The 14,660-nt window shown below is 58.9% G+C and overlaps 1 protein-coding gene across 1 annotated transcript; it reads right to left on the bottom strand.

Moving 5' to 3' along the window:
• Positions 1-4,637: 4,637 nt before the first annotated feature.
• On the bottom strand, positions 4,638-14,009 carry LOC115831567 (TBC1 domain family member 3I-like). Its single transcript, XM_030800607.1, is given in 15 exon segments — positions 4,638-4,849; positions 4,851-5,259; positions 6,230-6,379; positions 6,749-6,848; positions 7,311-7,382; positions 7,768-7,862; positions 8,576-8,696; positions 9,222-9,270; positions 10,521-10,630; positions 10,951-11,058; positions 11,510-11,590; positions 12,064-12,103; positions 13,395-13,477; positions 13,640-13,709; positions 13,987-14,009. Coding segments are annotated over 14 exon segments (1,569 nt in total). The 5' UTR covers position 13,709; positions 13,987-14,009; the 3' UTR covers positions 4,638-4,767.
• Between the last annotated feature and the right edge of the window lie 651 nt (positions 14,010-14,660).

The following is a 14,660-nucleotide window of genomic DNA, read 5'->3' as shown; positions in this document are numbered from 1 at the left end:
TTTTGCAAAGCCCAGCTAGAGCAAGCAAGTTCTTCCCAATGGGTTTTTCCCATCTCTGGTTGCTTGGCTGGCTGGGCTTCCCCTACAAACCCCCTTCCTTTCCCCTAGGCAGGGCCCGGTGTCCCCATCCTGCGGAGTTGAGCTCATGAGGGCATCTGACCAGGAGTAGCTATTCCTGGTGCTATTGTCATTGTCCTGTTTGATGTGTGAACATGACTGCTGGCTCTACAGAGATTTGGCACGTAGCAAGGAGGTTTCTTTTCAAATCTTCCTTTGGAAGTCAGACTTGGTGAGGATCTTATGCCCACTTTTTCCTAGCTCTGTGGTGTCAGGCAAAGTCTCAGTTTCTGCAAATTGGGGTTAAGAATTCATACCTCACAGCAGTCTTTTGATAAATAAATAAGATCTTAAGTGTCAATTATTCCACTAGAAAGTGCACAATTACTTTGGTCTTCATCCTGGAGGTCCACTGACAAGCCTCATGCAAACCTGTGGCCCTGTTCATAAAGTGTTTTTTTTGTTTGTTTGTTTGTTTGTTTTTTGAGACGGAGTCTCGCTCCGTCACCCAGGCTGGAGTGCAGTGGCGCAATCTCGGCTCACTGCAAGCTCCGCCTCCCGGGTTCATGCCATTCTCCTGCCTCAGCCTCTCCGAGTAGCTGGGACTACAGGCGCCCGCCACCACGCCCGGCTACTATTTTTGTATTTTTAGTAGAGACGGGGTTTCACCGTGGTCTCGATCTCCTGACCTCGTGATCCGCCCGCCTCGGCCTCCCAAAGTGCTGGGATTACAAGCGTGAGCCACCGCGCCCGGCCTTCTTAATTTTTTTTTAAGAGATAAAGTCTCACTCTGTCACCCAGGCTGGAGTGCAGTGGTGCAATCACGGCTCACTGCTTCCTGGAACTCATGGGCTCCAGCAATCCTCCTGCCTCAGCCTCCTGACTAGGTGGGACTATAGGCACACGCCACCGTGCCTGGCTAATTTCTCTGACTTTTCTCTAGAGACAGGGTCCACCCATGTTTCCCAGACTGGTCTCAGACTTCTAGACTCAAGTGAACCTGAACCTCCCGCCTCGACCTCTCAAATTGCTGGGATTACAGGTGTGAGCCATCACACCCGGCCTTCATTTCTTATGTGCCATGCTACTACAAAACATCATTATTAGGGGCAGCAGGATGGAAGGTGTAGGAGGACGCTGTAGTGCCTTTACAATATTTCTTTTTTTTTTTTTTTTTTGAGACAGAGTCTCGCTCTGTCGCCCAGGCTGGAGTGCAGTGGCGCAATCTCGGCTCACTGCAAGCTCCACCTCCCGGGTTCACGCCATTCTCCTGCCTCAGCCTCTCTGAGTAGCTGGGACTACAGGCGCCCACCACCACGCCCGGCTAATTTTTTGTATTTTTAGTAGAGACGGGGTTTCACCGTGGTCTCGATCTCTTGACCTCGTGATCCGCCCGCCTCAGCCTCCCAAAGTGCTGGGATTACAAGCGTGAGCCACCGCGCCCGGCACACCCGGCTAATTTTTTGTATTTTTAGTAGAGACGGGGTTTCACCGTGGTCTCGATCTCCTGACCTCGTGATCCGCCCGCCTCAGCCTCCCAAAGTGCTGGGATTACAAGCGTGAGCCACCGCGCCCGGCACACCCGGCTAATTTTTTGTATTTTTAGTAGAGACGGGGTTTCACCGTGGTCTCGATCTCTTGACCTCGTGATCCGCCCGCCTCAGCCTCCCAAAGTGCTGGGATTACAAGCGTGAGCCACCGCGCCCGGCACACCCGGCTAATTTTTTGTATTTTTAGTAGAGACGGGGTTTCACCGTGGTCTCGATCTCCTGACCTCGTGATCCACCCGCCTCGGCCTCCCAAAGTGCTGGGATTACAAGCATGAGCCACCACGCCCGGCCTGCCTTTACAATATTTCTGTATATCTAAAATCATTTCAACAGGAAACATTTATTTCAAAACGTGAAGGTGGTTCTCCTTCCATGAATTTAAAGTACAAAGGCAGGCTCATGGTGTCGTCAAAACCTTCACGTTTTGAAATAAATGTTTCCTGTTGAAATGATTTTAAATATACAGAAATATTGTAAAGGCACTACAGCGTCGTCCTGCACCTTCCATCCAACTTCCCCTCATAATGACGGTTTATTTTTATTTTTATTTTATTTTATTTATTTATTTATTTATTAATTTATTTATTTTTGCACACAAAACAAACATTTTCTAAAAGTACATACTAACAAAAAGATGCATATCAAACATATTAGGAAGGTTGCACATGGGAAGACGGGGAATAGAAATGGGGGGTGGGAATTAAAGAAAATAAATGAGAGAGGGACTTTGTATGGATCAATGATAATAACTCAATCCTCTATTTGACAAAGAAGAAGGAGAAGGAAGAGGAAGAAAAAGAAAGTGGGATAAAGGATCAGAAAGGGAGGAAAATAGAAAAAATTAGAGTATGACTCCAGGGTAGACCTGTTTTGTTGTCGCTTGGTTCGTTGGTTGGTTTGACAGTTGTATTTTTCATATGTTTCGCCATGTTGGCCAGGCTGGTCTCGAGCTCCTAGCCTCAAGTGATCAACCCGCCTGAGCCTCCCAGAGTACTGGGACCACAGGCGTGAGCCACCACGTCCAGCCCCCACATTGCTTCTGGCTCTGTGGTAGACCTCCCAGACGGGCAGCCGGGCAGAGGCGCTCCCCACATCCCAGACGGGGCGGCCAGGCAGAGGTGCTCCTCACTTCCCAGACGGGGCGGCCGGGCAGAGGCGCTCCTCACTTCCTAGACGGGGCGGCTGGGCAGAGGTGCTCCTCACTTCTTCACAGACGGGGCGGCCGGGCATAGACGCTCCTCACTTCCTAGATGGGGGGCGGCCGGGCAGAGGGGCTCTTCACTTCCAGACGGGGCAGCCGGGCAGAGGTGCTCCCACATCCCAGACGGGGCGGCCAGGCAGAGGCGCTCCTCACTTCCACAGACGGGGCGGCCGGGCAGAGGCGCTCCTCACTTCCAGACGGGGGCGGCCGGGCAGAGGCGCTCCTCACTTCCAGACGGGGCGCCGGGCAGAGGCGCTCCTCCAGGGGGCGGGGGGGCTCCTCACTTCCCAGACGGGCGGCCGGGCAGAGGCGCTCCTCACTTCCAGACGGGGGGCGGCCGGGCAGAGGCGCTCCTCACTTCCAGACGGGGCGCCGGGCAGAGGCGCTCCTCACTTCTTCACAGACGGGGCGGCCGGGCATAGACGCTCCTCACTTCCTAGATGGGGTGGCGGCCGGGCAGAGGCGCTCCTCACTTCCCAGACGGGGCGGCCGGGCAGAGGCGCTCCTCACTTCCCAGACGGGCGGCGGGCAGAGGCGCTCCTCACTTCTTCCCAGATGGGGCGGCCGGGCAGAGATGCTCCTCACTTCCTAGACGGGGTGGCGGCCGGGCAGAGGCGCTCCTCACTTCCCAGACGGGGCGGCCGGGCAGAGGCGCTCCTCACATCCCAGACGATGGGTGGCCGGGCAGAGGCGCTCCTCACATCCCAGAAGGGGCGGCCGGGCAGAAGTGCTCCTCACTTCCCAGACGGGGTGGCCGGGCAGAGGCGCTCCTCACTTCTTCCCAGATGGGGCGGCTGGGCAGAGATGCTCCTCACTTCCTAGACGGGGTGGCGGCCGGGCAGAGGCGCCCCTCACATCCCAGAAGGGCGGCCGGGCAGAGGCGCCCCTCACTTCCCAGATGGGGCGGCTGCGCAGAGGCGCTCCTCACTTCCCAGACGGGGCGGCCGGGCAGAGGCGCCCCTCACATCCAGAAGGGGCGGCCGGGCAGAGGCGCCCCTCACTTCCCAGAGGGGCGGCTGCGCAGAGGCCTCCTCACTTCCCAGACGGAGCGGCCGGGCAGAGGCGCTCCTCACTTCTTCACAGACGGGGCGGCCGGGCAGAGGCGCTCCTCACTTCCTAGATGGGGTGGCGGCCGGGCAGAGGGGCTCTTCACTTCCAAGACGGGGCGGCCGGGCAGAGGTGCTCCTCACTTCCCAGAGGGGCGGCCGGGCAGAGGCGCTCCTCACTTCTTCCCAGATGGGGCGGCCGGGCAGAGATGCTCCTCACTTCCTAGACGGGGGGCCGGGCAGAGGCGCTCCTCACTTCCCAGACGGGGCGGCCGGGCAGAGGCGCTCCTCACATCCCAGACGATGGGTGGCCGGGCAGAGGCGCTCCTCACTTCTTCCCAGGGAGTTTACTGCAGCGGGGGCCACAGAGGGAGGGAGGGAGGGAGGGAAGGAGGGAAGGAGGGACGGAAGGAAGGAAGGAAGGAAGGGAGGGAGGGAGGGAGGGAGGGAGGGAGGGGAAGGAAGCCCTAATGATGTTTTGTAGTAGCATGGCACATAAGAAATTAGGCCGGGTGTGGTGGCTCACACCTGTAATCCCAGCAATTTGAGAGGTCGAGGCGGGAGGTTCAGGTTCACTTGAGTCTAGAAGTCTGAGACCAGCCTGGGAAACATGGGTGGACCCTGTCTCTAGAGAAAAGTCAAAGAAATTAGCCAGGCACGGTGGCATGTGCCTATAGTCCCACCTAGTCAGGAGGCTGAGGCAGGAGGATTGCTGGAGCCCATGAGTTCCAGGAAGCAGTGAGCCATGATTGCACCACCGCACTCTAGCCTGGGTGACAGAGTGAGAGTTTATCTCTTAAAAAAAATTGAGAAATGTAACATGAGTACAATCCTATTAACTAAATAATAAGGCCCTGAGGTGGGAGTGCACTGCTCCTCGTCCCTAGCTGCGAAGGAGGTGTCCTGGTCGGAATCAGTGCTGGGTGCACTGCAGGGCCCGGAAGTCCATGGCCACGTTGTTCAGTTTGGCGAAAGCCAATCTCACTCCGTCGGCCGTGTTCAGCCTGCCAGCAGGTGGCCAGCTGGTCCTCCTGGGATATGGCACGGACCCTGCAGCTCTGTTGGAAATCATAATGGAGAAACCAAGGGTCCCCTACATCCAGGTCCGTCGGGAGACAGGGCATGGAGTTCCACCGCAGCAGTCTCCAGGAACCCTGAGGTCCTCCCTGAGCCAGGGCCGGGCTGAGCACACACTGAGTGCCCACAGGGTAGGTGTCTTCCCAGACAGCCCCACCAGGACGGGGTGTGGAAGAACGAGGTGCCCTTGGCAGGGAAGCTGACCAAATGGGCTGCTGGAACTGGGCTGGTGGGCCTGGAGGGGCCTGCCTGTCCCCCTTGCAGAGGGTCTTGCCACCACGTGAAGCTGGCACAGGCCTGGGTGCCAAGGACCCTTGCTCGGCTTTGGCTGAAAGGAAAACAGACGTGGTCAGCGTCTCCAGGGAGCCCATGCAGGCCTTTCCGGGCTGGGCCCCACCTGCCTGCATCTCTGTAGTCCTCGGGGTCTCTCTGTGGCCCCCGTGGCCTGACACTGAGGACAAGCCTGTAGTCTGCTGATCCCAGAGGGGGGGGTGTGTGCTGCCTGGCGTGGGGAAGCTGTCGTGGCATGGCGGGTGGCTCCTGGACTGCCCCCAGGGTTGGGACTGGCTGTGGGTTTCCTGCCACACACATTCGTCCCAGGGCTGTTGGGCCTGAGATACAGCCCCCAGTCAGAACTCAGATGGGAGGGTCCTTGGATGTCACCCAGCCCCTTGCCACCTCACATGGGGACCCGTCTCTGCAGTGGGTTTTTGGGCCCGGACATGGGTCACCCTCTGCCCTCCTGGGCTGCCCAGTCCATGCCAGGACTGACTGTTCCCACATCGGGCTGAATTCTTGGCTCTGGCTCTGGGCCCGGGGTCCCGCCTGTGCCCTCTCCCTGAATGCTCTGGGGGTCAGGGACCCCCAATTCCCTTGTCTCCCTGGCTTAAGGCTTGTTGTCCTGGCAACCTTGGTGGAGCGTGCAGGAGTGAGGGGCCTCTGCTGCTCTCTGAGGCTGTGGGTGCTTGCAGGGAGAGGCAGGGTCTCCCACAAATGGGTCTGGCTCCTCTAGTAACTTTGAGGGCCCTGTGAGGGGGAGAGCGTGGAAAGTGGGGGGGCTTGAGGGAGGGTCTTGCTCACATCCCCCTCCTGCGTGCACAACACGTCCAGTACACAGGCACTGAGCGCCTGCCCTGAGGACCGGTGGGCCTCCTGTACTTTCTTAGAGTCCAGGAGGAAGAGGAGGAAGAAAAGGTGAAGAGGAAGGCCCAGGTAGTAGGATTGTGGGTCCCAGGCACTCCCCCACTATTGACTGCCCCAGAGGGTGACATGGGAGGGGACACGGCACTGGAGCCCACCTGGGGGTGGCAGGTCCGCTTGCTTCCTCCCTCGTTTGTTCACAGAGGCCCTGAGGTGCTTGAGCACCGTGTCATCATCCCTGGCCCAGTGATGGCAGAACTGGCTCGCGATGCATGTGCACAGGCCGGAACTGGTCTCCTTGAGGCGCTCTAGGGACAGGGTGCACATCAGGCCAGAAGAGTTCCCTGGCAGGGGGCCAGCCCATACCCCGTGGCCACTTCAGCCTCTCACTGGGTGGTGCTGGATCCTTTTGTGGCCACCCCAGGGGTCCAGATGTGCACAGGAGGCTGTGACTGGGGGGCGACCTGGGCAGGGAAGTGCCCGCCACACTCCTGACTTTCATCTGGGTCATGTGGGGGATGGGCTCGCTGTCACAGTGCCCTTCCCGGCCCACCTGGCCAGACCTCCCTCTGAGCCAGAACAGGGGACCGTGAGGACAGTGTGAGGAAGCTGCCCTTGGGCCAGTCAGGGTCTGACCCCGGGGCTCCCCAGGCCCCACTGGGCACACGTAGACTTACTCTTCTGCACCTCGAACGCAATGCTGGTCATGGGCATCAGTGCTTCTTTTCCTTGTAGCAGGTAAACGTCCCACAGGCACAGGGTCAGCCCGAGAGAGATCTGTGGAGACAGCAGGTGTGGGAGAACCTGGCCCTTCCAGGCTGGGGCTGGTGGCTTGAGCTGTGCCCATTGGGGTTTCAGTCCCCAGAGTCAGTGGCCTTCCCCATGAGCGTCGCCTGGGCCCTCCAGGATGCTGGTCAGGCAAGGTCTTGCAGCTCCTCATGGGGGGCACTCATATGAGTGGAGATGTGGCTCCTGGAGAGAGGGGCTTGCCCAGCGCTTGAGGCTTCCCTGAGCCCTCTCAAGTCGGGTCCTGGCCCAGTCTGCCCATGAGGCTGGGCCTGAGCCCCAGCCACTGCCCTGGGATGACCCCTCTTGGGCAGAGGGTTTTGCTTGCGTGTCCTTCGGGGACCCGCCTGAGCCTCCTGTGCGCTGGGGGTGAGCCAGACTGCCGGACTGAGGAAGCAGGGCACTGCAGGGCAACGAGGGTCCCTGAGCCAGGGTCTCCCTATGCCGCCTTACCTTCATTAACGTCCGGAGAAGCCAGCCTAACGAGAGATGCTGCCCGCATAGACCAGCGTCTATGTCCTGGTCCTGATGGGAGCAACAGAGGTGCTCAGGCCACTGGGCTGCCCTAAAAACCTCCCTCTTCCAGGGCCTCTGAAGAACCTATGCCTAGTGCAGAACACTGGGCAGTGTCCAGGGCTCCCCGCGACACCGTCCCCTTCCCACACTCTCGGTGGACACACTGCCCTTTGCCCTGCTCTGCGGGAGCTGGGGCCCCATCCCTGTGCCTCTGTCTCCTCCAGGGCAGGAAAGGAAACCAACTCCCAGCCCATGGAGAACCCGGCATCCCAGGTCAGGCCCTGGCTGGGACTCAGCCAGTCACCAGCCCCACGAGGGGCTCCAGCCCCCCTGCTCCTCCAGCCCCATGGGATGCAGGGCCTCTGGGGAAGAGCCGAGGGGACCATAAACTCACCAGATGCCACATGGTCTTGGGTTGTGACGTGGGTACCACATGCTCCTGATGGTCTTGGAGCCCCTGGACTGTCCCGCCATTTGGGCTGTGGAATCCTGAGAGGCCCCCAGCCCATCATGAAATCAGAGCCTTCCCCCAAGATGTGGAGCCATCAGCTGCAAGAGCTGGGCAGCTTGAGAGGCCCCCAAACCCGAAGGCCTCCCACCCTCCCATCTGGTGACCCCACCTTTCGGCCTTTACCCTGGGGAGGTGGGGCGGGAACATCCCCTGGAGCCTGGCTGGAGGTTCCCCTGGAGGCCTCCTGGGCCAGGGTGCAGAAGGGGCAAGCCTGACTTTGAGGCCACAACAGGGCAGCCAGAACAGTGTGGGTACTGGGCTTCCTGGTCATCTCCTGGAAGTGGGGTCGGGCCAGGGGACACGGGATGGCGAGATGCTGCCACCTGGGCTTGGTCGGCCCATTCGTGCGCACCAAGGGCAGCGGGAGCCCCGGCAGCTGGAGGGCAGGAGGACTCTCAGGGAGGGGAGAGTCAGCTGCACAGAATCAGAGCCGGAGGGCGTGGCTCCGGGACACAGAGGGTGGCCAGGGGAGGATGAGATGCCCTCTGCTGATGGGGTTGAAAGGTGTCTGACTTGGGCTGTGGGGGGCCAGCTGCAGACTCCTGTGGGACCCTCAGCAGAGACGTCCTAAAGGCTCCCAACGAGCTGGCGACACAAGGAGGGTGCCTTGGCTGAAAGCCGAGATCACCTGGCCACAGTGGCCGTCCCCGTGTCTGGCTGCGTGAGGCCCCAGGGGCAGCTGTTCACCTACCCTGCAGGGAGTGCCTCTCACTGGCCAGCAGCTGCACCAGGGCCCAGAATGCGTCCTCCTCAGGCAGATACAGGAGGAACAAGGCGGCGATGTGGCTCAGGTTCCTGCAGTAGCCCACCTCCTGCAAGAGCCAGGGTCACCATGGAAGGACATCAGCTGGGAGGGCTGAGGTCACCTGGGAGGACTCATGTCATTGGAGAGGGCAGAGGTGACTGGACAAGCTTCCTCTGAAGAAGAGGCTTCCTCAGGATGCAAATTCATTTCATGACAAGAGCCAAGTCCATCAGGCACTTCAGCACCTTGTCCAAAATGTCTCCTGAGACCACCATCCTGCGTGTGACGCTGCCAAGCTCCCAGGCTTTGGGGCAGCCCCAGGAGGAGGGCGTCATTTCGTGTTCTGAGAAGTGGTGGTCAGGCCCAGGTGACACCAGGAGTCCAGGCCCCAACTCCTTTGTGTCTCAGCTTGACCCCTTGACACCACCCCCTTGCTTGGAGGTTTATGCCAGCGGGGAGCTGGAATTCTACCTCCTATAACCTGGTGGGTCACAAATACCAACTTTAAAAGAAGCAACGACACCCCCACCAGACACCCACTCCTGTGAATATGGAAATACGGCCCGGGAACCTCACTGCCGGGAATACTCACTGGGTTATACTCCGCATATGCCAGGAGTATGTAGAAGAGTTCCCGCTGCCTAGGAAACAGAGAAAGGGGGCTATGGTTTGGTTTGTGCAGATGCTGTTTGTTTCACTTTGTCTACAAATCCTAACAACAAATCCCATTTCACGTTCAGATGATTCACCAGAAAAGCAGTGAGCTCTTCAGGACCTGAGACTGTTGAAGAAATGTTTCAGTAAAAGCCACATCTGTGACATGCAAATAGCCCAGTTGTACAGTGAGTTGACCGATCCATTTCACTCCGAATGATTTTTTTTTTTTTCCAGTTTGCACACACGCCAGTTCAGTCTCTGGGTGTACAGTTCCTCCACAGTTCCAAACCAATGTGCGGAGTCTCCCGGCCACCGTTCCAGCCCCTCCTGGAGTGACTCCTTCATCCTCCAAGTCTCCAGAGTGGCCCCTATGCACCCAGCCTCTCCCCGATTCCTCAGCCCCTGGCCACCCAGACTGCTTCTCAGTCCCTGTGGTTTGGCCTTTTCCAGAATGGCCTAGGAATGGGAATGCTACTGTGGTAGCTTATTGGGTCTGGCTTCTTTCCCTTAGCAAAATGCATCTAGGATCCACCCAGGTTTGTGCGGGCATCACTGGCTCGTTCCCTTTTCTCGCTGGGTCTTCCGTTTGAAGGGAGGACCAGCCTTGCTCTCCCCATGACGTGTCGAAGGCCGTCCCCGAAGGCTCGGTGTGTGAGTGACGGTGAATCAAGCAGTGAACCTGGCATGCAGGTTTCATGTGGATGTCAGTTTCCAAATCAGTGGGTTCAATATCTGTGACACCTTGGGGACACTTGGTTCAAGTCCACTGAGCTTTGTGAGCCACTGCCCAGCTGGCTGCCAACGTGGCTGTGCCGTGTCATGTTCCCAGCAGACCTGGATGAGAGTTTCCAGGACCCATAATTCTCCCAGCGTTTGGTGCTGTCAGTGTTGTCTGGGTAGGCTCATGGGCCCTCCATCCTGCCACCCTCCCGTGGGTCCTACCACGGGTCCCCGTGGGTCAGGGAGAGCACCTTTCACCATTGTGCATGATTTTCTTTGCTGTCTTCTGTCTCCTCAGGATCCTCCTGGGCTCTGGCCCCACATGTTCCAGCCTGGCCCAGGGCTTGGAACCAGGGAGGTGCTCGGTTCATGGTGCCGGCTGCTCCCTGGGCCAGGAGAGCTCTTGGTGGCTCTGTCATCCCTCCTGGGTGACCCTGGCTTCTGCTCCAGGGAAGTCCCCATCCCTCTCATTCACCCCATCTCCGCTGGGACCCTGTGGCTCCCGTAGGCTTACTTGGCTCCATATCGACGCCTGAAGAAGACATGCTTCTGGGGAGTCCTGCTAACATCCCGGTCGATCTGATGGATGTGTTCAGATGACCTCTTGCCCTTCTCCTTCATGAGCTGTAGGGCAGGGCCAAGAGGAGGAAGCAGCCTCAGAACACATGGAAGACTCCCTGCCCCAAATGGCAGTCAGCCCACGGTCAGCACTTCGGGAAGGAAGGTTTCCTTCTGCAGAAAGCTGCTTTTCGGCTTGTTATTGAAGCCAGGGAGGGTCACCAGAGCCGAGTCTGTCTGTGGTGACTATGCCACCGTCCATGCCCAGGATGTGCATCTGACCATCCTCCCCCATGCCCCCCAGGGTGGGTTTGATGTTCCCTCCAGCTGGAGACCTGGGCCCCTGACACGGCCTGTCCCGTTTGTTGTGCTCTGGCTGAGGGTACCTTGTATTTGCCGGGGTTTTTTGATTTGATTTCCTGAACGTTCAGGAGGACTGACCATGCCCGGCCCTGGATGTTCCTGGGAATCCCCTTGTATGTGCGACCTATGAGCTGTGGGCAGAAAACAGTCTGGTGTTACAGGCCACGGGGTGACCCCAGTGAGGACCAGAGCCCGGGGATTCTGGGAATTGTCGGTTTTGGCCCCATGATTCCTCAGTAGAGGTGAGATCGAGCTGGGACAGGGTCTCCCTTCCCAGGACTGAAAGAGTGGATGGACACTCAGAGTCAAACTCTGATCTGAACCTTTTTCTTCCTTCGGGTCACCAGGGCATCCCTAGCCTTCAGCTCCAGGTGGTCCCAGCCCTAGATTCAGATTCCCTCCCAGCAAGGTGACGCTTGCACGAATAGGCAGGAAAACTGGCGACCAGGCCTGCAGTCCTCTGGGCGAGGACAGTGTGCCATGCGCCCTCTGAGAGGCTGACGGTGCCAGGCCACAGCCATGGGTGCCTGTCCCCTGTCTCTGCAGAGAGTGCTTCCGGGAGCCTCTCCCTCCACACATTACCTTTTCGCTGTTCTTGTACATCTCCCATTTGCCCAGCATCTCCAGCCACTTGCTGTTTCTCCTTGTCTCCCGCCGAATTCGCTGTCAAATGAGGAATGTTGGAGTTAGTGGAGCTGCCGGGCTTCCCAGAGCTGCCCGTGGATGCTGGGTCTTGGGCTCTGGAGCCCTGGTGGGACCCAGCTGGAAGGAGCCAGGGAAGGGCAGACCCTAAGGGCTGACAGCCTTTGAGCAAATGAGCACCAGTGGGCTGGCTTTGGGACCCCGGGATGTACCATCCTCAGGCCACAGACACACCAGTCTTAGGTCCCAGCCTCTAGGTGGGGTCCCAACACAAGCGGGAAGCCACCCCCAAGCCAGGACTGTGGTTCTCACTTTGGAATTTTATCAAACTGCCAAAGTTAAATCAACCTGGGGTCAGGTCTCTGCTCCCTCTCCCAGTGACAGAGTGTTGTCCTCACCCGCCAGTGCCCAGGCCAGCTGCTTCCTCTGCCTCACTGCCCACCCACCCAGTCCCTACGTCCCTGGACCAGCCCCTCCATGCATCAGGCTCTTACCTTTGCCTCCCGCGCAGTCAGAGGAGGCAGCTCCGTCTCACTGTAAGGCAACCCAGGCAGAGCTGAGGACCTGCACAGGGCCTGGAGCCGCCCCAGCCGGGGAGCCGACCCCCAGAAAGGACTGGCTCTGTCCCTACCCAGCTCAGGGCTCAGCCCAGGAGAAGGCACAAGGAAGGGAGGACAAGGGCCTTCCTGTGGGGCTGACTCCCAGGAGGGGCAGGACCTGGGAGAAGAAGGAGTGCAGGGACAGCCTGGCCGGGGTTGCCGGGGCCCCTGGCGTGGGGGTGGTCAGGCTGCACAATGGGGCTGCCCATCCTGGACTCGAGGTGGTGGTTTCTGCTGGAGCTGAGAAAGGTCAGCCCTGAGATGGGATGGGGGCCGCCCAAGGTGGGCGACCGGGCCCTGACAGGAATCCCTCAGGGATCGACCACATCACCCCGCCAGGGTCAAGGGAGGATGCCCTGAGACCTGCCCGGTGTACTCTGGGTGCACCAGGGGCCCATCCCACTTGACAGCCCCAAGGCTCTTGCAGGCTCTGACTTCCCGGCATCCACCTGCCTCTCCCTGCATCTGAGCCACACACCCTGCGTTTCAGAAGTGGCACGGCTCATCAGCTCCCTCCCACCCTACTTTCCCCGGGATCTGCTGTCTCTCCATCCTCTGATCCCTGAAGGATGGGCTTCAGGCTGGGCTCCTCTTACCTGGCCCCAGATCCCTTCCCAGCACCAGACCCAGGGTCTTCAGTCCCAAGCCCTGCTGCCTCCCCGGCCTCACCCTGAGATGCCCAGAGTGGGGCCCTGCCCATCTTCTCCCCCATTCTCTTAGGGCCAAAGCCCCCACTGTCCCCACACCTTTCCCCCTTCCCCATGGGGACAGTGAGGGCTGTAACTCTAGGGAAATGGGGGAGGACAGGGGCAGGTGGGCTCTGAGAGACCTGCTGGACAACAGCCCCGAGGCTGGGCCAGGTGTCTCCTCACCCTGTGGCCACAACCCTTGGATCTCACTGGGGTTGTCTCCTGGTAGACAGGGCCAGACCCTCAGGCTGCCCCGCTCCTCTTGTGCTGACTTGCCGACAGAACTGCTGAGAGCCCAGGGGCCTGACCTAGCCCAGTCTCCATTCCCACCGGCTCCCTAGATGGGTCTTGCACCTCTGGCCTAACAACAACCACGGGTTGGACCTGCAGGGGATCCAGGGGGGAGTTCTGACCCTGGAAAGGAGGTTGACCCGAGCTGGCGAGACATGTCCTGTGTCAGAAAGGCCTTTCTAAAAGCAAACCCATCCCTGAGCTGAGACAGATGTTTTAAGGGTGAGGGGAGCACAGAGGACTCACTGCATAATCCCCAAGTAGTCGATGTTGCCGTAGATCCCAACAAGCACAGGCCCCTTGTCCTCTGGCAGCCCAGCTCGGTGCCCCTGTAACCCAGAGGGAGCCTTGGTGAGGGGTCCAAGGTAAAGGGTGCAAGGGCCTGGGGGTGTTGGCCACCCGTCCCTGCTCTGTGCTCCTAGGGAACCCAGGACCCTTTGACCAGGGCACACTGGAAGAGGCCTCCCTCCAAGAAGCAGACCGAACTGTACCTTTGCATATTTTCTGATGATGTCCTCTCGCTCCTGCGCCTGCCAACTATCCGCATCCTCCACGTCCATCCTGTGAGACAAAATTGTCTAAAGGTTACACTGTACCCAACAGCTTCGGAGAACACCTGAAGCGCTCCCGCTGGGCTCCCAGATGCTGGTTGGTTGTGTAACCTTCATTCCACCACTGCACTCTGGTAAAAAGGGGCCAAACCCCGTGGCCCACACCTCCATGGGTCTCTGCAGTCTGAAGCCGCAAGCAGGGGTGAGCATCTTCCCAAGGACTCGAGAAGAGTGGGACCTGGACAGAGAATCCCGTTTTCCCCTTATGCCATGAAACGGGCACATACCTGCCCTGGCAGGTTGAATGGTGTCCACCAGCCAACGGTGAAGGGCCTGTGATGGGCTACTCTGGGGTTGTGGATGCGAACTGGGGTCAGGCACCAGAGGTCTCTGTACGATCGGCCTCCTGGGATACTCAGGGCCACAGAGATGCCCAGTTTCCTATGGGGAACAAGATCTCTCCTGACTGCTCCGTTCTACCTCGCTCATCACTTGGGCTACCGTGGCCCTTCCGTCTAACCAGTGAAGCTGCTTTAGGAATAATGCCATTTGAGCGGGAGTGTGTTTGGTTTTGGGGATGAGGGATGAAAATGATCTACTGCCTCCAAAGCAGCCACTGCGCTCATGGAAACCACATCTCTCGGGGAGGGACTGTGGACTCCACCATTCTGAGCTGTCCCTACAAGAGGGGCTTCATTTTCCTGGGTCACTGATGAAGAACAGTGGGTCCTTGCTCCTGGCGAACATCTAGATGGACCGTCCCTCATGAGAATACTCAGGGCAAAAGGAAAGCGAGGCCAGACAGAATAAGAAATACCTGGGGAGAAGCCCAGTGCCTGGACCCCTTTGAACACAAGGGAAGATAGTCTCCCCTCAGCCAGCCCTCCAGGGCTCCTTCACTTTCCACAACTGCCCAAGGGCAGAAGGCTCCCCACGCCACTCCCAGACAAGGGACCGTGTG

The sequence above is a fragment of the Nomascus leucogenys genome, chromosome 19, assembly GCF_006542625.1.
Source record: "Nomascus leucogenys isolate Asia chromosome 19, Asia_NLE_v1, whole genome shotgun sequence".
NCBI classification, from domain to species: domain Eukaryota; kingdom Metazoa; phylum Chordata; class Mammalia; order Primates; family Hylobatidae; genus Nomascus; species Nomascus leucogenys.
The sequence above is the reverse complement of the archived record's forward strand: the minus strand, read 5'-3'. Positions and strand labels throughout refer to the sequence as shown.